Source organism: Pelodiscus sinensis, chromosome 7 (genome assembly GCF_052426305.1).
Source record: "Pelodiscus sinensis isolate ZL-2025 chromosome 7, ASM5242630v1, whole genome shotgun sequence".
NCBI classification, from domain to species: Eukaryota; Metazoa; Chordata; order Testudines; family Trionychidae; genus Pelodiscus; species Pelodiscus sinensis.
The window spans coordinates 76,831,306-76,855,243 of record NC_143058.1 but is presented as its reverse complement, the minus strand read 5'-3'; the positions used below and the strand labels follow the sequence as shown (position 1 = coordinate 76,855,243).

Here is a 23,938-nt window from a genome sequence, read left to right as displayed (position 1 = left end):
ATTGTGGTTCTGCATGGGTGCAGGAGTCTGCCCCTAAAGATCTAATTGCAAGATTAAGACTATAGACAGTTTTATAGAATGTGTAGATTTGTTAGCTTTATTTTCTTACCTTTGGATATTAATAAATACATTGCGCTTTCATTACAGTGATGCAAGTAATCACTTTTTGTCAGCAGAATGTTTCACAAGCTACTGTTTTCATCAGTTTGTCTTGGTGAATACACACAGAATCCAGTAATTCTAATTCAGACCTGGTCTACACTAAGAGCTTAGGTCAAACTTAGCTGCATTAGGTTGATTAGCTATACAACGAGCCAAGCACATTCCGTTGACATGCCAAGCATGTTCGGCTGACTTTAAGGGCTATTAAAGTCAATTTTGGTACTCCTGGTTTTCACAAGGAGTATCAGTAAATTTGACCTTGCATGGTCAACTTCAGGGGAGTGCAGATGCAGCACTGTGAAAGTCGATATTTTTGGCTTTGGGGAGGTGTCCCACAGTGCCTGTTCTGGCCAGCATTTTCAACTCTGCTGCTCTCCAGGAAAAGCCCTGGGAAAGTTTGAATTTCATTTCCTGTTTGGCCAGTGTGGTGAGCAGACCTCAGAGCAGGCCGCACACCTCAGCAGCACAACCATAAACGCCCATGGTCACAAATGAGTTCCAGCATGGAGTGAGCAGGAGGTACTTGACCTGATCGTTGTGTGGGGAGAGGAATCTGTTCAGGCAGTACTCTGAAACGGCAAAAGAAATGCTGATATCTGTGCCGAGAACGCACAGGCCATGGTAGAAAATGGATACGCTGGGGACGCCCAGCAGTGCTGTGTGAAAATAAAGGAGCTGAGGCAGGCATACAGGAAGATAAAGGAGGCAAACGGATGGTCTGGGTCAGTGCTGCAAACATGCCACTTCTATGAGCAGCTGCATGGGATTCTAGGTGGAGACCCTACCAGTGTCCCAACTAGGGAGGTAAAATCCCAGTTAACCAGTTAAATCTTAGGTTTAAGCGGGATCCCAGTCCTGCCCCATGCCCTCCATCTGGGACTGTCACTACTGGCCTCTCCCCTCCCCCTTCCGGGGTGGGGTGGGGTGGGTCAGTAGTAGGAGCCAGCAGTGCACATCCCTAGTGTCAACCCAGTTTGTGGATTCCTCCCACAAGACTCCTTGGGCAGCCTCAGGCAACAGCGGAGAGGATAGTGTGGATGAGGAGGAAGAGAATAGTCATCAGGAGAGCAGAGCATCTGATCTTACTGACAGCCAGGACCTTTTTATGACTTGGGAGCCAATCCCCTCCTCACAGGATATATTGCTGCCAGGCGCTTGCTTAGCTGCAGGAGCTGCTATTTGCAGCCATTGTGTCACACCTGCTTTCAAAGTAGACTCAAAAGAGCAAACCCTGACCTGTCCCTTACCATGTCTGCCACCAAACCTAGTCCAGTTGCTCCCATAAGATCTTTGTGGCGTAACTGCTGCACAGTGGGTCCTTAAACGCACAACTTTGGCCTTGTACAGAACACATCCCTATTGTCTTGGACAGATGTTCTTTCATGCTAAGAGATTAGGTTCTTCACTCCACAATGCAGCTCCTGTAAAGTTGGCTCTTCACTTTTTTCATTACAGTGGATGCAACAGTAAGCGTCTAGCCCACTGCGCTGGCTTCTCCAGCTGTTCAGCTAGCACAGATCCAAAGGCAAAAACATAACTGGGATGACGTGTTCAATGAGCAATTGCAATCTGCCCACACGGACAGGGAGCAATTAAATGCTTCAGAAGAGTGATGGAGAAGATGTGAATGGAGAATGAGAAGAGGAGAGTGTGCAGGGAATGCAAACTGAAGACACAGGAGAAAGTCTTGATCCTGGGGAAGCTGATGGCTCACCTGGTAGGCTCATGGGAGAGACCCCCATACTGAATCACATTCCCTCATAACCATATTCTATAGCTTCCTCTCCCAAATGCTCTAGATGCCAGGGGGAGAAGTCAAGGGCAGCCTTACACTCAAGCCCCAGAGATGTCTTCCAGAAGACAAGGCTGTCATTCTCTCACCTGTGTGTTTGCTGAACAGGGGGGTTGTAATATGTCACCCCCCCCCCCCAATCCCTCTCACCCTGAGCTCCCTTTCTGTCATGTCTTCCTTGTGCTTCCTAAAGAACAATGCGTGATTTCTCTACAACAGTATCTTTATTGCACGGGGATGGAGGAGGTTTCCAGGCAAGCACACTTAATGCAGGGGGCACCTCACAAAGAGCAATATATGTGACTGTTATATCGTTGTCTGGCCATTTACAAAGCTGTTTTTCAAAGCCCCTCTAATTTGCAGTGCCCCACGATATACTATCCGTATTTTCCTGGTGTCTGGCTCCTCATAATTAGTGGCTAGGCACTCTGCCTCCACCCCCCAAGCTGGCAAAAAATTCTTTCACTTGCTTTCATCGATATTATGGAGCACATAGCAGGCTACGACAACAATGGGAATGTTGCTTTTGCTGAATTCTAACCTATTCAATAAACTGCAAAACCTTCTCTTTAAACAGCCAAGAGCACATTCTGCCACCATTCTGCACTTGCTCAGCCTGTAGTTGAATTGTTCGTGACTGTGGTCCCTGCTGCCTGTGTACGGCTTCATGAGCCATAGAAGCAAGCGGTAGGCTGCGTCTCCAAGTTCCAGATTGCAGCTTTCTGAAGAGACAGGAATTCCTAAAGATATGCGTGTCATGCATATTTCCTACCACCCTATATTGATATTGGTGAAACAGCCCCTTTAATCCACCAGCACCTGCAACACCCTTGAGAAATACTCCTTGAAGGTTATGTACAAGGTGGTTGGGTGCCAAGATAGGAATGTGCATTCCATCTATTGCCCCACCATATTTAGGGAACCCCATCGTGGCTAAGCCCTCCACTATGCCCTGCATGTTTCCCAGAGTCACTGTCATTATAGCAGAAGGGGTATTGATCGTCTTGGCTACTTGGATCACAGCAACCCCCACCTTAGATTTACCCACTCTTAATTGATTCCCAACTGACCGGTAGTAGTCTGGTGTTGCAAGATCCCACAAGGGTATTGACACTCGCTTCTCAACTGCCAGAGTGAGTCTCGTTCTGTTATTGCTGCTCTTCAGACAGGCGAAAGCAATTCACAAACTTCCATCAAAGTGGTCTTATGCACGCAAAAGTTTTGCAGCCCATAGCTGCCTAACTATGTGATCCCACCAGTCTATGCTTGTCTCACAGCACCAGAACTGTCATTGCACTATGTCAAGAGGATCAACTGCCTCCAGCATCTACCAATGGCTCCACTCGTTTCATGCATGTGTCTGTTCATGGTCGCCTTACATTCTTCTTCACTCCAGTGGCTCCTGGCTACATTCTGGGTTGACATAGCACTTTGCTGCTGAAGAGGGTCCATGCTTGTCCTGTAATGATGTCTACGTGGATAACCAGGGAAAAGGCACAAAAAGGTTGTTTCCCATTGCTTTCAAGCAGCGGGGGATGGAGGAGATGAGTACATTATGGGATGCTAAGGACATGTATTCAGAACCATCCACTACACTGTTTTGGTTCCTTTGGTTACTAGGAGCCTTACCCAGAATGCAAAAGGCAATAGGATCTCTGGGATAGCTATCCACAGTACATCGCTGTAAAGTCGACTGTAGCCATCCTACTGAGGATGTACCACACTGAATTTTTGTACACGGTGGGGTCCAGCATCATCAACTTTTACAAAACTGAATGCTAAAAAACAGTCCTTAATAAATGTGATCTTACTTTGTAATATAGACAAGGCCTCAGTGTTGGTTATAGACTGGGATGTATGTGGACTAGCCTAGCAGTCTGAGCAGGAGTCAGGTCTACTGGGCAAGCAGATTTACAGTTTTGGGAGAAAAGCCAAGTGTCAGCACCAGAGTCAACTGCCATTTACCAGAGCCAGGGATCAAGTCAGAATCAGAACCAGGAATTGAAGCTGAGAGTCAGAGCAGATGTTAGATGCCAGAGACAGGATCAGAGGCTGGGGATAGCAACAGGACTGGTAATTGACCATTGGAGGCAAAGTATAAAGGCAGGAGCTGGAGGAGGGGCAAAGATCAAGCACAGTAGGAAAGAGTGAAGGCAGGAGTGAGGCAGGAACCAAGAACAGAGCAGGAATCAGGAACGAGGTAGGTACAGGAGACAGACACAAGCAGAGTCCAGTGCAGCTGCAACACAAAGTTACCTTGATGCTTGGGCAAACCTGTGCCTCCTTCTGATTTCACTTGGTGAAAATTGAACTCATGAAAATTGGTTTCCTGCAGGAAAAATATCTCAGACCATTTTTCCAGTTTGTCCATATCATTTTGAATTTTCATTCTATCCTCCAAAGCGCTTGCAACCCTCCCAGAGTGGTATCCTCCACAAACTTTATAAGTGTACTCTCTATGCCATTATCTGAATCATTGATAAAAATATTGAATAGAAGCAGGCTCAGAACTGATTCCTACAAAACCTCACTCATTATGTCCTTTCAGCATGACTGTGAACTATCGATAACTACTCTCTGGGAATGGTTATCCAAGCAGTTATGTGCCCACCTACTATAGTAGCTCCATCTAGGTTGTATTTTCCTAGTTTTTTAACAAGAAGGTCATGAAAAACTCTATCAAAAGCTTTACTAAAGTCTGGATGTACCACATCTACCGCTCCCCTCCCCCCCATCCACAAGGCTTGTTACCCGGTCAAAAAAGCTATCAGATTGGTTTGACAAGATTTGTTCTTGACACATCCATGGCTGTTATTTATCGCCTTATTATCGTCTGAATGTTTGCAAATTGACTTCTTAATTATTTGCTCTTTCCTTATTCAGAAGTTAAGCTGACTGGTCTGTAATTCCCTGGATTGCCCTCATTTCCCTTTTTATAGATGGGCATTATATGTGCCTTTTTCCAGTTTGCTGGAATTTTTATCACAATTAATTTTTTGCATATATACGTGTATATATTATATACAAATGTATGACTGTGCGTGTGTGTGTGTGTGTAAATAAAAAATGATCCTCTCTGAAAGGAAGACAAAGTTGACCTATCAGCCCAAATTCCAATCTCTGTGTTATACACTTGAAACCTTATTGCCTCCATTAGTTTTGCATGATATACGTGAGGGCAGAACACAGTGTTCTACTAACATTTATAGAGGGAATAACTAAAAAACAGACTTCTGGCTTGTTGTAGACACAAATTCTTATTCTGAGCTCACTTACACTTGTGTAAATCTGAAGTAATTCCATTGAAAGGGAGATAGAATCATAGGACTGGAAGGGACCTCGAGAGGTCATCGAGTCCAGCCCCCCGCCCTCAAGGCAGGATCAAGCTCCGTCTACACCATCCCTGACAGATGTCTATCTAACCTGTTCTTAAATACCTCCAGAGAGGGAGATTCCACCACCTCCCTTGGCAATTTATTCCAATATTTGACCACCCTGACAGTTAGGAATTTTTTCCTAATGTCCAATCTAAACCTCCCCTGCTGCACTTTAAGCCCATTACTCCTTGTCCTGTCCTCAGAAACCAAGAGGAACAAATTTTCTCCTTCCTCCTTGTGACACCCTTTTAGATATTTGAAAGCCGCTATCATGTCCCCCCTTAATCTTCTTTTTTCCAAACTAAACAAGCCCAGTTCATGAAGCCTGGCTTCATAGGTCATGTTCTCTAAACCTTTAATCATTCTTGTCGCTCTTCTCTGTACCCTTTCCAATTTCTCCACATCTTTCTTGAAATGTGGCGCCCAGAACTGGACACAGTACTCCAGCTGAGGCCTAACTAGTGCAGAGTAGAGCGGCAGAATGACTTCACGAGTTTTGCTTACAACACACCTGTTAATACAACCTAGAATCATATTTGCTTTTTTTGCAACAGCATCACACTGTTGACTCATATTCAACTTGTGGTCCACTATGACCCCTAGATCCCTTTCTGCCATGCTCCTTCCTAGACAGTCGCTTCCCATCTTGTATGTATGGAACTGATTGTTCCTTCCTAAGTGGAGCACTTTGCATTTCTCTCTATTAAACCTCATCCTGTTTACCTCCGACCATTTCTCTAACTTGCTAAGGTCATTCTGAATTATGTCCCTATCCTCCAAAGAAGTCGCAACCCCACCCAGTTTGGTATCATCTGCAAACTTAATAAGCGTACTCTCTATCCCAATATCTACATCATTGATGAAGATATTGAACAGTATGGGTCCCAAAACAGACCCTTGAGGAACTCCACTTGTTATCCCTTTCCAGCAGGATTTAGAACCGTTAACAACCACTCTCTGACTACGGTTATCCAGCCAATTATGCACCCACCTTATCGTGGCCCTATCTAAGTTATATTTGCCTAGTTTATCAATAAGAATATCATGCGAGACCGTATCAAATGCCTTACTAAAGTCTAGGTATATGACATCCACCGCTTCTCCCTTATCCACAAGGCTCGTTATCTTATCAAAGAAAGCTATCAGATTAGTTTGGCATGACTTGTTCTTCACAAACCCATGCTGGCTATTCCCTATCACTTTATTACCTTCCAAGTGTTTGCATATGATTTCCTTAATTACCTGCTCCATTATCTTCCCTGGGACAGACGTTAAACTGACCGGTCTATAGTTTCCTGGGTTGTTCTTATTCCCCTTTTTATAGATGGGCACAATATTTGCCCTTTTCCAGTCTTCTGGAATCTCCCCTGTCTGCCACGATTTTTCAAAGATCATAGCTAAAGGCTCAGATACCTCCTCTATCAGCTCCTTGAGTATCCTGGGATGCATTTCATCAGGACCTGGTGACTTGCTGACATCTAACTTTCCTAAGTGATTTTTAACTTGTTCTTTGTGTATCCTATCTTCTAAACTTACCCTCTCTCTGCTTGTATTCACTATGTTAGGCACACCTCCAGACTTCTCGGTGAAGACCGAAACAAAGAAGTCATTGAGCATCTCCGCCATTTCCAAGTTTCCTGTTACTGCTTCTCCCTCCTCACTAAGCAGTGGGCCTACCCTGTCCTTGGTCTTCCTCTTGCTTTTAATGTATTTATAAAAGGTCTTCTTGTTTCCCTTTATGCCTGTAGCTAATTTGATCTCATTTTGTGCCTTTGCCTTTCTAATCTTGCCCCTGCATTCCCGTGTTGCTTGCCTATATTCATCCTTTGTTATTTGTCCTAATTTCCATTTTTTATGAGACTCCTTTTTTATTTTGAGATCATGCAAGATCTCCTTGTTAAGCCAAGCTGGTCTTTTGCCATATTTTCTATCTTTCCTACACAGCGGAATTGTTTGCTTTTGGGCCCTTAACAACGTCCCTTTGAAATACTTCCAACTCTCCTCAGTTGTTTTTCCCTTCAGTCTTGCTTCCCATGGGACCTTACCTACAAGTTCTCTGAGTTTATCAAAATCTGCCTTCCTGAAATCCATTACCTCAATTGTGCTGGTCTCCCTTCTACCTTTCCTTAAGATCATGAACTCTATTATTTCGTGATCACTGTCCCCTATACTGTCTTCCACTTTCAAGTTCTCAACTAGTTCCTCCCTATTTGTTAAAACCAAATCCAGAACAGCTTTTCCTCTGGTAGCTTTTTCAACCTTCTGAAACAGAAAGTTGTCTCCAATGCAGTCCAGAAACTTATTGGATAGCCTGTGCCTCGCTGTGTTAGTTTCCCAACATATGTCTGGATAGTTGAAGTCCCCCATCACCACCAAATCTTGGGCTTTGGATAGTTTTGTTAATTGTTTAAAAAAGGCCTCATCCACCTCTTCCACCTGGCTAGGTGGCCTGTAGTAGACTCCTAGCATGATATCACCCTCGTTTTTTACCCCTTTTAGCTTAACCCAGAGACTCTCTACACAGCTATCTCCTACATTCATCTCCACTTCAGTCCAAGTGTGTACATTTTTAATATACAAGGCAACCCCTCCTCCCTTTTTTCCCTGTCTGTCCTTCCTGAGCAAGCCGTACCCTTCCATACCAACATTCCAATCATGCGTCCCATCCCACCAGGTTTCTGTAATAACAAGATGATAGACTTGTTGTCTTGTCAGTTAAATGAGCTAAATTTGTGTTGAGAGGGTCCCATGGTAATTTTTATGGTTTTAGTCAAATTTCCCTATTAAAAAAATACTTTGCCATTGTGCTATATGAGAGACTTTCACAATTACCCTCTTCCCCAGTCTCTTGCAGCTCTCAGCTGCTTTCTGTTCTAGTGACTTTTGGTGTTCTTTGTAACAATAGTAGAAATAAACTTTTTGGAAAAAAGTCTGATATACACAACTGGTGAAACAGGTGAATGAACAGGACATACTAATCTGTATCAGAGAAGCTCTTATTCCTAAAGATCTGCATAAAGCTTTACTACTTTTAAAATGTGTTTATTTTTTTAATACAATTGTCAGGTTTATCATCTCTGTTTTTGTTCTACAAATACTCATCATTGAGAGGGGGGAAGAACATAGCCTGGCAATGAATAAAATACTTTATATGACAGAATGCATTCTCTGGATTTAAGACATTTTTTATAAAAATCAGTTCCTTGAAATTAAATGGTGAGAATGGATAACAGGTTTTTGAATGATGCAGAGAATGATTCTCATTTTGGTACCATTTCAGTGATATCTACATATATAATTTAGAGATTTGTGCATCTGTCTGTCTGAGTCCATTGGTTCAAGAACTCCTCCTAAACGGTAACAACTAGGACCACCAAATTTGGTATGCTGCTTCCTCTTGTCCTAACTTAAAACAAGGTCAAGGTTTGGTTGTGCCAGGAAAACGTGCCTGGAATTCGATTGTTTTCCAGAACATGGAAAGGGAGGGGGCTGAAAGGGAGGGGGCTTTTCAGAGGGATGCGATATAGCACAGTGACCGCTGGGAGCAGCAAGCATGGGGAACAGCTATACCACTGGGGTGAGCACTGGGGACAGTCACACCAGGAAGGGAGTGGCCAGCTAGGGACATGGCTTGCCATTTTGCTGGCCATCAGCCCTGGTAAGTGCCCCCCCTACTCCAAGCTCTTGGCCCCAGTGCCAGACGGGGGAGGAGGGGTAGAGCCTCACTGTTCCTTCCCCCACCCCCAGAGCACCGCCTGCGTGCCCCGGACCCAGGCACTGTCAAGTAAGTCTTCTAGTTTACATATATATAAAAACACTCAATGGTAGGGATGCAAGTGCAACTGTTTAAACAAGTCACCCATAAGCATGAGCTTATTGGTTACCCAAACTATTACATGCCGGCTCCCATCAGACTCCTGAGGAGCCGGCTGCCTGGCAGCGGGGCAGCAGGTGGGAGCCAGTATGCATGTGGAGCTGGTTTAAAAGCTGGTTCCGAACATGCACTGACTCCCGGGGAGCTTACTGCCACCCCATACTGTTGCTTCTGGCGCCTCTGTATTAGAATACACTGGCTGGGAATACACTGGCTGCTGGTCCCGCTCCCATGGAGCCAGAGTATAACTGTATAATCACTAGAAATGTTAATTGCTACACAGTTACAATAAAACCCCTTTTATAAGATCCCGAATAGTGTGATTTTTGACTGTGATAACTTTCCAAACCATATTTTCAAAAGGGAATGCTAATGTCTGACAGCTGGCAAGGGCTTCCTCATAAGGCTACTTAAGTGTGTTTTATAGAAAGAACTTTCCCTTGATGAATCCGCTTTAGTGAGATCAGTTTACTGAAACATTGCGCCTGATTCCTCACTGCCATGCTCCTTGTCCAGTCACATATGCCAGTGCAAAGAAGGCATAAAATGCTGCTAATTTTGTAGTATTTACATTGATTGTACACAGGTAAATGACTACACAAGATCTAAGGCAGCGGGGAATAAGTCCCAGTGTCGGCCATCTTTGCATCTTAGTATGTGCAATAGAATGGTTTTTGGTGGGCAGTAGGAGGATGAAGTTGGTAGCATATAAAACGTTTAACAACTTGAATACAAATAAAGAAAAAATACTTTCATCTACGTTTTTGTTACAGAAAATGTATAAAAAATATAATTTAATTTCTTTATGACTCGCCCAGTTTCCAGACATGGCTATGGTTGCTACCGGTGGTCGGTCTATACCTACGAAATTCAAGCTACCTTATTTAGGTACCTAAATCTGTAATTATTTGCACAAATGCACTACCAAACTTTATCTATCTATCTCTCTATCAGAAATAAAATGTCTGTCCATGCAAGAACTCTTCCTAAAAAATAAGTTAGGACCACCAAACTTGGTAGGCAATGTCCTTTTACTAGGGATGTAAGCGACTAGTCGACTATCCACTAAGCCAAGAGGCAGCAAGGGAGGGAGGAGGCGGGGATGGTGCAGGGAGCCGCCTGAAAAGCCGGTTTCCCCAGCTCCGTGGGAGGGGGCAGTGGCGCAGCGGCAGCCAACTTTGAAATGTACAGGTGTCTCCGCTGGGGCTCTTGTACTTTTCAAAGGCAGAACACAGAAGTTCGTATTGACTAATTGAATAGTCGATGGAAATACCATCAACTATTCAATTAGTTAATCGAAATTTAACATCCCTACCTCTTACCCTAACTTAAAGCAAGGTCAGGGTTTGGTTGTGCCGGGAACACAGGAAGTGGTGAGAATGGGGCTGTTTTCCACAACATGGAAAGGCAGGGGCAGAGCGAGAAGGGGCGCGATCCTCACAGTTCCCACTGGGGGCAGCGAATGCGGACAGGGCAGTGCAGAATGAACACTGGTAACAGTCACACCAGCACGACACTGACTGGATAGATGCAAGGCTCTGCATATTGCCTGCCAGGCCCCCTTCTATGGATAAGGTTCTCCTATTACCCAACTCTGCTATGGGGCTTGAGGATTCTCCCCACCCAACCGACCAGGCCCGCACTCTCTATTCATGGACCAGTCCCCCACTTTGCTAGGCTCTGTAGGAACATAGGATGGAAAGATGGTCCCTGCCCAAAAAGTTAACAATCTAACTATGGCAAGAGACAACAGATGGATACAGACAGACCGGGAATTACAGGGAAACAATAGGTCTCCAATCCATTCCGAAGGGATATATTCTTGTGACTGGTTTTAAATTTCTATTGAACAAGCTCCCTTGGTGCGTTCAGATAAATTAATTAATGTGAATGATATTGGCTTGAATAGTATAAATAATTATTGGGATTAATTTGTCGTTTGATAATATATTGACCCATATTTGTGCTTCATTGTTCTGCAGCAAATGAAGTACTAACATTGAGCATGTGTGTGCATGGAGAGTGGTTTGGTATAAACGTTTTGGAATGGTCCTCGTTATTCATAAACGAGTGAAGTTTGGGGGCAGCTACATATCAAAAAACACTTTACAGCACATTGCTGCCTCATGTATTTAGCAGCATATGTCATGTGTGTGATTTGTCAGCGTATGTCTGGAATGTTTTGTAGAATTTCTTGACTGGAACTGTTTCTTCTATCTCTCTACTTGTAAATCCACATGCTTTTGTTACCCTGAGTCCCACTATGGAGTGCTTGACATGAGAGACATTTTAAATAATGCTAACAAAAATGACTAAAAACAGCTTTTCTGTACCTAAAAATGTCACAGCACTAAAATAATTTTCTCAGGGAGTTATCAGGCTGAAAGTGATCGTTCGATCATAGTGGGAAGCTCCCCTTTCCAAGGTACAAAAGCTCCCTTTCTATTTGTGTGGGGCCAGCAGACAATTGTCTTTTAAGTTCTGATATTTTCATTTATAGAAAAGCTGTTGTGGCTTTGGATAGGAATTCAGTGTTTTGGGTGGAAAGGGAAAAATTTTGACAGACTTTGAAGCTCCATAGTGGTTTGCAATATTAAAATATTTCCCAGGAAGAAGGATTAGTGGGGGAGAGGGTAGGTTAACTTGTCCTAGATATGTGTTAAATTACACAAACGTAACAAATCAACTTAGTACGTGAACAGCACCTCTGTGTGCATGGTGTGAAAAACGTAATAATTGAAAAATGGAGCACATCAAGTTCAAGACAGTTTCAATTCCTCAAGATTGCTTGTTTAGTTAATAGTTAAACTTGATCATTATAAACAGTTTTGCACAACGTAAACTGGGCATCAGCAAAGCAGCTGCATCACATTTGTAGAGCTGAACCTACCTGAAAGCTGCTCTGGAAAAGAAAGAAGTGGTTGCTGAAAACTCCAGAGTGGTGGGGAGTCAGAAATGATAGGGGTGGCATGTGATAACACAGATTTCTTTCTCTGCATTTAAAAAGTGACTCTCTGCTATAACTAATGGATGTAATCCTGTTTTTCCTGAAATCAAATGGGGGTTCTGCTGTGGACTTCCATAGATTCAGTAGTTCACTCAATAAGTAGGACAAAGTAAGAAAAATCTGCAGAGTCCTGCTGGTCTTGGAAAAGGCTGATTCGTGCAGACTCTCTGGGGACTAGCGGTTCTGAAAATTGTACATCAGCTGTGAGCCAGGCATCTACAATAAAAACTTTCTGTGCTGCATGAGTACTAACATTACATTCTAACATATCAGGGCTACTGTCTTCAAAAGGTGGATTCCTCATGGTTATCCTGAGCAAAGTATTCCACTAACTGCTAGTGTAAAACTTTGGAATAGTGATATATTTACATTCCAGTTAATAATTGAGTGTGGACTGTCTAATGAATCCATTTTGTTGGGCATTGGCTGAGCCAAGAGCTGTGAAGCAACATCCAACACTTTACTTTCTATGCAGAATGGTCCTGTCTGCTTTAATTTTGACTGACTTAGACTTTTTTGATCTTTTTCTTAGACAATCTGCTTCATCTGACTCATCATCATTCCAGGATAGTGGTTTCCTTGGGCCCTCTCCTAACATTGATATGGTACAGAAGATTTAAAATCAGGTACTGTTGCCTGCCCCTCCCCTCAACAAAAAAACCCAACCCCAAAATCAAAAAACAAAATGCAATACTTACTGCATCTTTCTCCATTATAATTTATCTAAATATTTTTGGTTCTTTCAGCTGATGTTCACAAGGAATAGAGTCACGTGATGTATGAAGGCAAACACATACACTTCTCTGAGGTTGACAATAAGCCCTTGTGCTCATATAGCCCCAAACTGTGCAAGCAGAGGCGACTTAACGGCTACGCCTTCTGTATCAGACACGTTCTGGAGGACAAGACTGCCCCCTTCAAGCAATGTGAATATGTGGCCAAGTATAACAGCCAACGGTGCACCAACCCTATCCCCAAATCTGAAGACCGTAGGTGAGTGCTGAAGGCCCTCAGTGAATTGGAAATAGCGTCAGCCAGCTTAGCTACAAATTTGGTCTAACTGCTTGAGAACTGTCATCACAGTTAGGAGAAAGTGGTCAGATAGATGGAGTACCAGTGTGTTTCTGTAAGTCCCTTTAAAAAAAATGAATATGATTTTTGTTATTTGTGGGGAATTGGGGAGGGGATAAGGAAAAGCAAAGTCTATTTTCAAGCGAGGTTATTGCCTTTCCCCAAATTTCATTTTGACCTCTGCTGATCAAAGTCTTATGTTATACTTACTTTTCCATTTCATTTGTTGAGCTACTGATCATATATGAGAATTGATGCTCTTAAAAAGCAATTAAATTGCTTGAGGAAAATTATTACTGGACATGTAGGTTGGTGGAGTTGGCAAAATGTATAGTTGCGGAGTTTCAAGAGTGCATAGGCTCCTAGTTGGAGTTTTGGGTGTTCAGGACAAAGTTCAGGGCTCCCTCACTTTAGGTAGTCATATGGCCCCTATCACTATATTATTTGAGTGCCTCATACACTTTAATAAATATATCTTCATAGCATCTTTGTGTGGCAGGGAAGTGTTAGCCTTCTCACAATGGGAGGATTGAGGCACAGAATTAAATGACCTACCCAAGGTTACGCAGGAAGCCTGTGGCACAGTCAGGAATTGGAATCAGACTTCTCAAATCACAGTCTGGTCCCTGAGCCTCAAGACCATTCTTCCTCAGACTTTAAGGGTACGTCTAAACTACATGGTTCCGTCGACGGAGCCATGTAGATTTGTTTGTTCGGCAAAGGGAAATGAAGCCGCAATTTAAATAATCGCGGCTTCATTTAAATTGAAATGGCTGCCGTGCTGAGCCGACCAACAGCTGATCAGCTGTTAGTCGGCTCAGCGCGCTAGTCTGGACGCTCCCACGCCGACATGAAAGCCCTTTATTGACCTCCCTGGTAAACCTCATCCTACGAGGCATAACGGGGAGGTCGATAAAGGGTTTTCAGGTCGGCGCAGGAGCGTCCAGACTAGCGCGCTGAGCTGACAAAGAGCTGATCAGCTGTTTGTCGGCTCATCACGGCAGCCATTTCAATTTAAATGAAGCCGCGATTATTTAAATCGCGGCTTCATTTCCCTTTGCCGATCAGCCTAATCTACATGGCTCCATCAATGGAGCCATGTAGTTTAGACACACCCTAAGACTGGTTTGAATATTGACATAATTGGAGTTCCACAGTGTGTAAGTAAGGCCAGAATTTGACTTTTAATTTCCTTATGTGGCTTCTGATTAGCATCCAAGTAGTGGTCAGAAGTGTGGCTGACTTCTAATTTTGGCTTCGTGGTGCCCATGATGTTAGATTTCAGAAGAGCCGGTATCACACTTATCACCACTAGATGTTATTTCATCATTGAAATAAAATGTGTATTAAATATCTCAGATTGGGATTTGTTCCATGGAAATCATTATTTTTACCCTAAAAACTAAACAAAGTTTGCCAAAAAGAAATGGGCTGCTATTCACTGACCTTTCATGTTACCAGCAGCCATTCGCTAACCTTTCAACTTACTAATAGTGTTCCCACTGTGCCCTACATATAACTTCCTTCTTGGGCCACAGCGTCCTCTCTTCTCGGAAACAACAGATGGATTGTGCTCCAAATTAGCTTGCACTTCACCTGCCGTTTCAGTTAAGGAGACTGAAGTGAGAAGAATGTTTATCAAAAACCAAGGCAAGTGCTCAGGTGGCACAATTTGAGTAATTTCAAATTTGGCAATCATTGTCCATTCCTCTGTTCGTATCAAACAGAGACTAGAGCAGGGGTGGACAATAATTTTTAATGGGGGGGGGCGCGCCAAGATTTTGGCAAGTGGTCAAGGGTAACACTTCTGCGGAGGGGATACGGGGTCTGGGACAGTGCGTGGAGTGTAGAAGGGAGCTTGGGATAGAGGACTGGGGTGCAGGAGGGAGTGTGGGGTTTGAGAGGAAGTTTGGCTGAAGGAGGAGGTTATGATCTGGGGCAGGGGCTTGGAGTGCAGGATCCAGGAGGGACTGTGGATTGGGGAAGGGCTATAGAAGAGGATGCACTGTCTGGGAGGGAGTTGTGACCTGGAGGAGGTGGAGAGAGGGAATACAGAGGATTTGGGTGGGCCTGGGGCACGTATTTGGGAGGGGGGGTAAACGGGTGGGGTGCCAGAGGCAGGCTGTGGCTGGGAGGTGCTTACCTAGGGGGCTCTCAGTCAGCAGCTCTGCAGGCTCTGTGCCTATATGCTATGTGGATAGCTCCATGTGGCTCTGCTCCAGCATAGGGAAGGAGAGAGAGAGGGAGTGAGGATGCTTCATTGGCTGCCCCATTGGCTGCCTGTACGTTCAGCATCATTTTTCAGCTCCTATTAGCCAGAAACTGGCCAATGGGAGCTTGGTGATTTTGCTAGATGTCTGGGTCAGCACACAAAGCTTTCTCTTTCCTGTCCAGCTTGCAAAGCAATTAACAGCCTGCTGTTTAAAGTGGTTGCAGCTGCTTGGTAGTAAGGGTGCCAGTGAGGTGGCTGTGGGCTGAATCCGGTGGCTTGCAAGTTGAATCCAGCCCGTTAGCCACCTCTTTCCCACTCTGGTCTAGAAATAAGCTAACCCCCCTTCCCCCCCAAAAAAATCATGGGACTTGTCAAATCAAATGATATATTGTCATTTCAGATGCAAAGCGGGCCAAAGTCTCTGTTCTCCTTCTACTCATATTTTTTATGAAACCTCCAAAACTTAGTGAAGATTCCCATATGTCCCTAAGTAATTTGATATTATTATTCTTTGTGTAAAATAAAACATATCAAACTGTGTACAGTACACTCACTGGTAATAACTTCTGAACTATTAGAATAATTATACTGCATGACAAGTATTTGAAAGTTGAGGATCACAGGTGTGCGAAGAAGAAATAAAACTTTAATCTCAAATGAGAGATGTTGGGATGGATATTTTCAAAGACTTCCTCTCAGAACAGAGTTTTCAGTTTAGCAGTAGGATTTCATGAATTTCCAATAATAAGTTTAGAGCAGGCATAAAATGATAGTTCTTAGCTGATATGGATATACCTATATCTTAGGAGATTTACTTTTCACACTTAGTTCAATATAGAAATGTTTGCCATTTCTTCATCCTTGCTTGCAACTTTAATTTTCTGTTCCAAGACTTTTTATTTCATCTGACATCTGACCATGCATTTTCATTACACAGTTTGTTACATAATTTGAGACTCAGAAGTGAGACCTAGAACACCGATAACGTTCATCTCCATGCTATATGATTTGCAAGCTTATAACAAAACTTTACAGCAAAGGACGGCAAAAGTATTCTCTTGCAAAAAGCCTCAGCTCTGATCAAAAGACTGTAAATAAAACTATTTTCTAGCCCTCAAGCAAAAAATAATTAATATTACTTATTAAATTCATTATTAACTATTCAGTTTTTTCAGATTAAATCTGTTGTTAGTGCATGATTTCATCACTTTAATTAGATGTCTATTCTGCCTGTTCAAGCCTCTCTGTAAAATTACATGTTCCCTCTTAACATCGAATTTATGTCCCCTAATTCTGATTTGACCAAGTATTGCAAATAGATAATGAAGCTTAATTTTATTATTTTAATTATCTTGCCATTACACTTTACATAGATTAAACACTCATCATTTCACCTCTTACTCGTCTTCTTTCAAAATGAAACAAATTCACATTTGTTAATCTCTTCTGATTTGTAAACACCCGCTTTCCATATTATCATCTTTCTTAACATACATGATACTTCTCAGCTTAACTAGATATTTCTTTAATTAAGATAATTAGAACTCAGGATTTCTCCAAGGTCTTGCATACACTAGAAAGCAGAACGTGTTATACATCAGGTGAAAAAATGGCTCCCCCAATCTTTTCACCCTTGAAATGATTGTTCTGCTGGAAGCCAGTGGAGCTTAACAACCTTTGTACACTCCATATTTGATTGCTAGCTCTATTAGGCAGCAGTCGCACTCCTTTACAGTATGTGTTGATCACAATTCACCGTGTATACGCCAGAGTGACAGATGTTTTTATTACTGATTTTTGGAGTTGGGAGGGGGAAATTATCACATTTGACATTAAGTAAAATACGTAAAGTATTAATCTTGAATCCTGCTGCACTATCAGCTAAGAGTTTAAAAGATCCAAACCTTTTCCTCTGTCATGTTAAAGAGATAACAGCAAATTAAAATCTTTTTGTAGCCTGAAACCGACAATTTCTACAGTTTAACTTCCTATCCTCCTTTCTTACTTTTGTTTTGTGTTTCTTTGATGTGCGCAATGAAAATAGGTAAGTCAGTTTCACCTTCTGGCTCTTCCAAGCACAGGGCTGCATTTATTGGGGTATAAACACTATAGAGAAATGTTTTAAGACAAACACAATTATTTTCATTGAAATAACTCCCCGTTCTCCCCCCTCCAAAAAACCCCCATGACATTTCCATTGTGCTTGTTTTTACTTCCATTTCTTATCATCATGACAGTGTCTCTTGCTAAACTGACACCTATATTAGTTAAAAATACTCAATTTCTTAACATTATGCTTGTGAGTATTTCCATTGACTTCAATGGAAGCTGTTGTTACATCCTGAATAACTTTTATCTAGAACAGCAGTCAGTTTTTAAAAACGTACTTCACAGTATGTCTTCTACAGAAATCTCCTTCCACACTTTTCCACAAAGATTGCACATACTAAGTATCAGCCCTCTGCTTGCCACTTATTAAATCATTACCTTTTGTAATCTCTTAGCACATTTAGGCAAATCTAAAATGTTATTAAGAGGTTTTGAAAATCCAGGTATTAAATCAATTGATTCCTTTCCATGTAGACAAAAAATAATTTCATTTTAAAATGCATATTGATTCATAGTTAAATAATATCTCCCCAAATATGTCCATAAACTATCAATAGATATCTCCAGCTTTTAATATAGATGTTAGACTTTCAAGCCTGTAATTTTTAGTTTCATTCCTTGAATCTTTCTTTCTAAATAAAAGAATTATAATCTCCAACCCTGTAATTTGACCATTGACATCAGAGAATCTACACAGGTGCAGAGAAATCAGACTTGATGAATGGAAAATAGCAACTATCTAAACAGCCTAGAAATAATTGTTTATCTGTTAGCTCCTTAATCTAGTATGTCATCTGTTGCTGTAGATCATCATTAATCTAGTCCTTTGTGTAAATACATCTGAGACAGACTAGACTGTTGGTGATTTAAAAGTAAAAACTAGAAAAGAGTTGATTTTATAGCCACTTGAAATCCATATCTGTGTTATAACGTGTATGTTTTCATTGCATTATATAAGCAATTCACAGTGATGACAGGATAGAACCTGTTTGCCTATATTAATATAGTTTTTTTTATCTGACTTAGTTGCTCTTTATAATACTTAACCATGTAAAATAACTTATACATTTAAAGATATTTATTTAGTTGCTTAATCATAAAACACAGACAGTGGTTCTTCTCAGAAAATATCTTCAATTCAAGACTTTCCTTGAATAAATCCTCTTGTAATTTGTCTCCCAATCACAGACATGTATTAACTCTATCTTTGTAATGTATACTGCACAAAATCCATGCAAATTCACTCACAATGAAAGAACAGCCTGATAGGAGGTAGTCTCTGTTAAACTTTTAAATGTGGGATGCCTTAAAATGGTTCCATTTGATTGTCCCTTAATAACTTTCTTATTGCAAGGCCCTTCAGTTTATATTCCAATGTGTCATATTTTTAACACTGTGATTTTTCTGTTTGAAAAAGAGATGATTAAAGGGGGATATGATGGAGGTCTGTAAAATCATGACTGGAATGGAGAAAATGAATAAAGAAAAGTTATTTACTCTTTCCCATAACACACAAACTAGGGGTCACTAAATGAAATTAATAGGTAACAGGTTTAAAACAAACAAAAGTGTGAAAAAATACTTCCAATGCACAGTCAACCTGTGGAACTTTTTGCCAGAGGATGTTGTGAAGGCCAGGACTTTAACAGAGTTCAAAAAAGATCTAGGATGGGATGATAGAGCCATAAATGGGTATTAGCCACGATGGGTAGGGACGGTGTTCCCTAGCTTCTGTTTGTCAGAAGCCGGGAATGGGTGACAAGAGATGGATTACTTGATGATTACCTGTTCTGTTCATTCCTTCTGGGGCACCTGACATTGACCACTGTCAGAGGACAGAATACTGGGCTATATGTACCTTTGGTCTGGCCCAGTATGGCTATTCTTATGTTCTTATGATAGAACTATAGAATCATAGAACACTAGAACTGGAAGGGACCTCAAGAGGTCATCGAGTCCAGTCCCCTGCCCTCACGGCAGGACCAAGCACTATCTAGATCGGGCCTGGGCAAAATATAGCCCATCGGCCAGAACTGGCTCACCAAGCCACCAGATCTGGCTCACACAGGCAGCAGGGAGCCCTAGACAGGCTCCCCTGCTTGCTCTGCAGCCCCGTGCACCATGCAGAAACGCAACTGCCGGGCTCTGTTTCTGTTTCAGAACTGGAGGGGAGATGCTTTAGGAGCCACCCTAAGCCAGAAACCAGCCAGTGGGAGCTACTTGTTTGAATAATAGGCAGCCAAGGAGAACTATACCCCCTCTCCTCAACTCAGTTATTCACTGAAGCATATGGCTGGGCAAGCAGGCTGGCTGAGAAACATTTTAAGCTCTGCAAGCCTTCGCTCAGCAGGCAGGCAGCCTGGTTTGGCTGCTGGCTGGTAAGTCTCCTGGCCGCAACCTGCCTCTGGCACCCCACACCTTCCCTGCCCAAACGCTCTGCTCCCCCATTCAACATACCCAAAACCTCTGTTCCCCTCTTGTACCCATACCCCCTCCCAGATCTGTCACCCCAATCGCCTGCCCCAGATCACAATCCCCTTCCACCCTAGATCACATGCCAAACCCCTGCACTCCAGTCCCCTGTCTTAGATCACAACTGCCTCCTTCACCCAAACTCCCTCCCAGACTCCAGTCTCCCTCCTGCACCCCAATCCCTTCCCCCAAGCGCTGCACCAAACCTCCATCCCCTGCATCTCCTCCATTAATGTTATGGAAAAGTGCAGCCTTCAACCACTTTCCAAAATCTTGGAGTGCCCCTCCAATCAAAAATTATTGCCCACCCCTGGTCTAGATCATCCCTGTTAGATGTCCATCCAACCTGCTCTTAAATATCTCCAGTGATGGAGATTCCATCACCTCCCTAGGCAACTTATTCCAGTGTTTTTCCTAATCTCCAACCTAAACCTCCCTTGCTGCAATTTAAGCCCATTGCTTCTTTTCCTATCATCAGAGGCCAAGGAGAAAATTTTTTCTCCCTCCTCCTTGTGACACCCTTTTAGATACTTGAAAACCGCTATCATGTCCCCTCTCAGTCTTCTCTTTTCTAAACTAAACAAACCCAATTCTTTGAGTTTTTCCTCATAGGTCATGTTTTCAAGGCCTTTAATCATTTTTGTTGCTTTTCTGTGGACCTTCTCCAATGGTCATGATAAGAAGGTCATGCAAGACTTGTGTCAAATGCCTTACTAAAGTCTAAGTATACCACGTCCACTGCTTCTCCCTTATCCACAAGGCTTGATATCCTATCAAAGAAGGCTATCAGATTGGTTTAACGTGATTTGTTCTTTACAAATCCATGCTGGTTCTTATCTATCACCTTATTTTCTTCCAATTTTTTCCAGATGAATTCCTTAATTACTTGCTCCATTCTCTTCCCTGGCATCTTATTTTCCTTTTTATAGATGGGCACTATATTTGTCCTTTTCCAGTCTTCTGGAATCTCTCCCAACGTCCATGATTTTTCAAAGATCATAGCTAAAGGTTGAGATACATCCTACAATACTCAAGGAGCTGATAAAGGAGGTATTTCATTAGGCCCTGGTAACTTGAAGACATCTAACTTGTCTAAGTAATTTTTAACTAGTTCTTTTTTTATTTTATCTTCTAAACCTATCCCATTTTCACTAGCATTCACTATGTTAGGCATCCTGTCACAATCAAACTTCTTGGTGAAAACCAAAACAAAGAATTCATTAAGCACCTCTGCCATTTCCAAGTTATTGTTTCTCCCTCTTCACAGAGCAATTTGTCTAATTCAGCTTGCCCTTGATATCGATAAAGGATATGAGGAATAGATTTTTTGGAAGGATAGCTGTTTGGCTTTTATATGAATAACATCATTTTTTTAAAAATCCAAAAATGATACTTTCTCTTATGTGGAAGTTATTTTATTTTTATTTTATGGGCCTGGATCATGGGAAATGATTGTAGGATCTCATTAGTACGCAAACATGAATTAATAATCTAATTTTTTCAGTGGTAGTCAGATGGCTTTTGTTGTTGTTGGGGTTTCCTATCTGTGGTTTCATCTTTTTTGCTTTCTTAAGAGTGTTTGTTTAAAAAGAACAAACAAAGGAACTTACTGTTTTCACTTTTGAAGGTACTGCAACAGCCACCTACAGGTGCTTGGCTTTATACCTAAAAAGGAGAGGAAGAAAAAGAATGATCCAGTAGAGGAAGTGAAGGTCAGGCACCAGATGGATGCTATGGCCTTCAGTCTGACAGTGCCCACACTGTCTTTGAAGATGTCCAATGGACTGGATGGGATGTCCCTCTCTCCACCAGGGGCCAGGCTTCCTCTCCACTACCTGGAAGCAGAGTTAGACGATCCCTTTGCTTTCAACGAGGAGGATGATGACTTAAAGAAAGGGGCAACAGTGAGGAAAAAGTTGCAGAGCAAATTGGCCCAAAATCGGCAACGCCAGAGAGAAACAGAGATTTTAAAAGTTCACCAAGAGCACTTTAGCCCCCTTCCTGCACCTTTGCAGCAGCAGCCACTGCAGCAGCAGCAGCACTCCCATCTGCCACCTTTATCAACTTCTTTAAAGCCTCCAGCGCTACCGCAGGGCGTAGTCTGCAAGTCACCTCAACCTCAGAACACCAGCCTACCAATGCAGGGAGTGGCGCCCACCACACACACTATAGCACAAGCAAGGCAGATGTCTAACAAGAGACCCCTGCCTCTCCTGCCACCCACTAGGGCTCCTGTCATGGACCCGCAAAGGGCTGATCGGGTCCTTATGAAAGCCACAGCCTTCTCTCCGCACTCATCCTGCATGAGCCGGCTACAGAGACTGGTGAAACTGTGCACTCGAAAAAAGCAGCTGGAGACTGATCTGTTTCCACATTTAGGTAGGTAGATAATTACATACATCTCTGAACTGTTTTTTCAGGTTGCTATGAGATTATGCCTTTTTACAAGAACTGTACTAGATTACTATATGCCACTTTTTAAAAATTTTCAGGATGTGCACTTATACTGTTCTGAAAGGGGAAATCTATCGACAGATGTCTAGGGCGGTCATGTCTGCTTTATATCTTCTTTTTACAGACTTTATAACTTTTTTTTAAAATGCTAGTTAATTATTTGAGAGTTCAAACTGAGGTATAACTGACTGTTCCTAGACTGAGTGTATAGAGTAGACCAAGTTAGACCTAGAGCCTATAATGTGAAACTCAAATATTAAACCAATGAAAAAAGGAGATTGTAGAATGAAAGTGCAAATACAACTTTGAGGCTTTGATTGTACATTCTCTGCACACCGAAAACACCAGTTGACTTCTTTGAGAATTTCGGATGCAAACTACTAAGCTGTGAGATCTGATTCAGTAAAGGAAACATCAGCATTGTACTCCATCGGAGAACAAGGATTCAGAAGCTGATTATGGAGGTGCAGCTCTTTTCTGATTTTTTTTGTAGAAGTTGTCCATTTTTATATATATAATGTATAACATTAGTTCATTATCCAGATGCTGCAGTAATACGTTATTAATTATGTTGACTGCCTATATGTTAGGTTTGTTTTTAATTTAAATTGTGTTAAAATCATAGAATCTTAGGGCTGGAAGAGACCTCAGGGAGTCACTGAGTCCAGTTCCCTGCTCAAAGCAGGGCCAGCCCCAACTAACTCATCCCAGCCAGGGCTTAGTCAAGCTGGGACTTAAAAACCTCTAGGGATGGAGATTCCACCACCTCCCTAGGTAACCCATTCCAGTGCTTCACCACTCTCCTAGGAAAATAGTTTTTCCTAACATGCAACCTAGACCTCCCCCATTGCAACTTGTTACTGACTTCTCATGGAAATAGGGCTTTTTGAAATTTTAAGAGGCACTTAAATATAAATAAGGTGGTTGTTTGTCTTAATTCAAAATGGAGAGTGAGATACATAAACGCCTAATGTTCCCTCATAGAACTGAAAGGAACCTTGAGAGGACATCAAGTCAGGCCCCCTGCACACATGGCAGGACCAAGCACCAGCTCTAGGCCATCCCTGACAGGTGTTTGTCTAACCTGCTCTTACTTACCTTGCTTTTATTTAACTTTTAATTTAGTTTTAGATTATAATTCAGTTTTACAAGGCCATAATGGAAGAAATAAGAACTAGACATGTATTATGATAGAAACGGAAAAGACAAACCATTTGTATTTTTTTTAAATTCCTTCTAGTCTTATCTGGGCAATTATTTACACTAGTGGTACACATCACAAACATCTGTAACTTTTGTTATTTCAATTAATCTTTTTTAATTTTGTGTTAAGAACTGCCTGTTAGTGCCTGTGGGATAATTTGGCTGTTTGTTGGGAAGCTAATAAGTATCCTACAGCACGTCTTGT

The 23,938-nt window shown here is 42.2% G+C and overlaps 1 protein-coding gene across 1 annotated transcript in view; it reads left to right on the top strand.

Moving 5' to 3' along the window:
* The window catches only part of INO80D (INO80 complex subunit D), an 80,330-nt gene that overhangs the window by 9,240 nt on the left and 47,152 nt on the right, over nucleotides 1–23,938 (top strand). Inside the window, exons 2-4 of the mRNA XM_006129023.4 lie at nucleotides 12,745–12,838; nucleotides 12,959–13,205; nucleotides 21,704–22,455. Coding sequence (XP_006129085.1) covers nucleotides 12,988–13,205; nucleotides 21,704–22,455 — 970 coding nt within the window. The 5' untranslated portion in view covers nucleotides 12,745–12,838; nucleotides 12,959–12,987. The remainder of the gene's footprint in view (nucleotides 1–12,744; nucleotides 12,839–12,958; nucleotides 13,206–21,703; nucleotides 22,456–23,938) is intronic.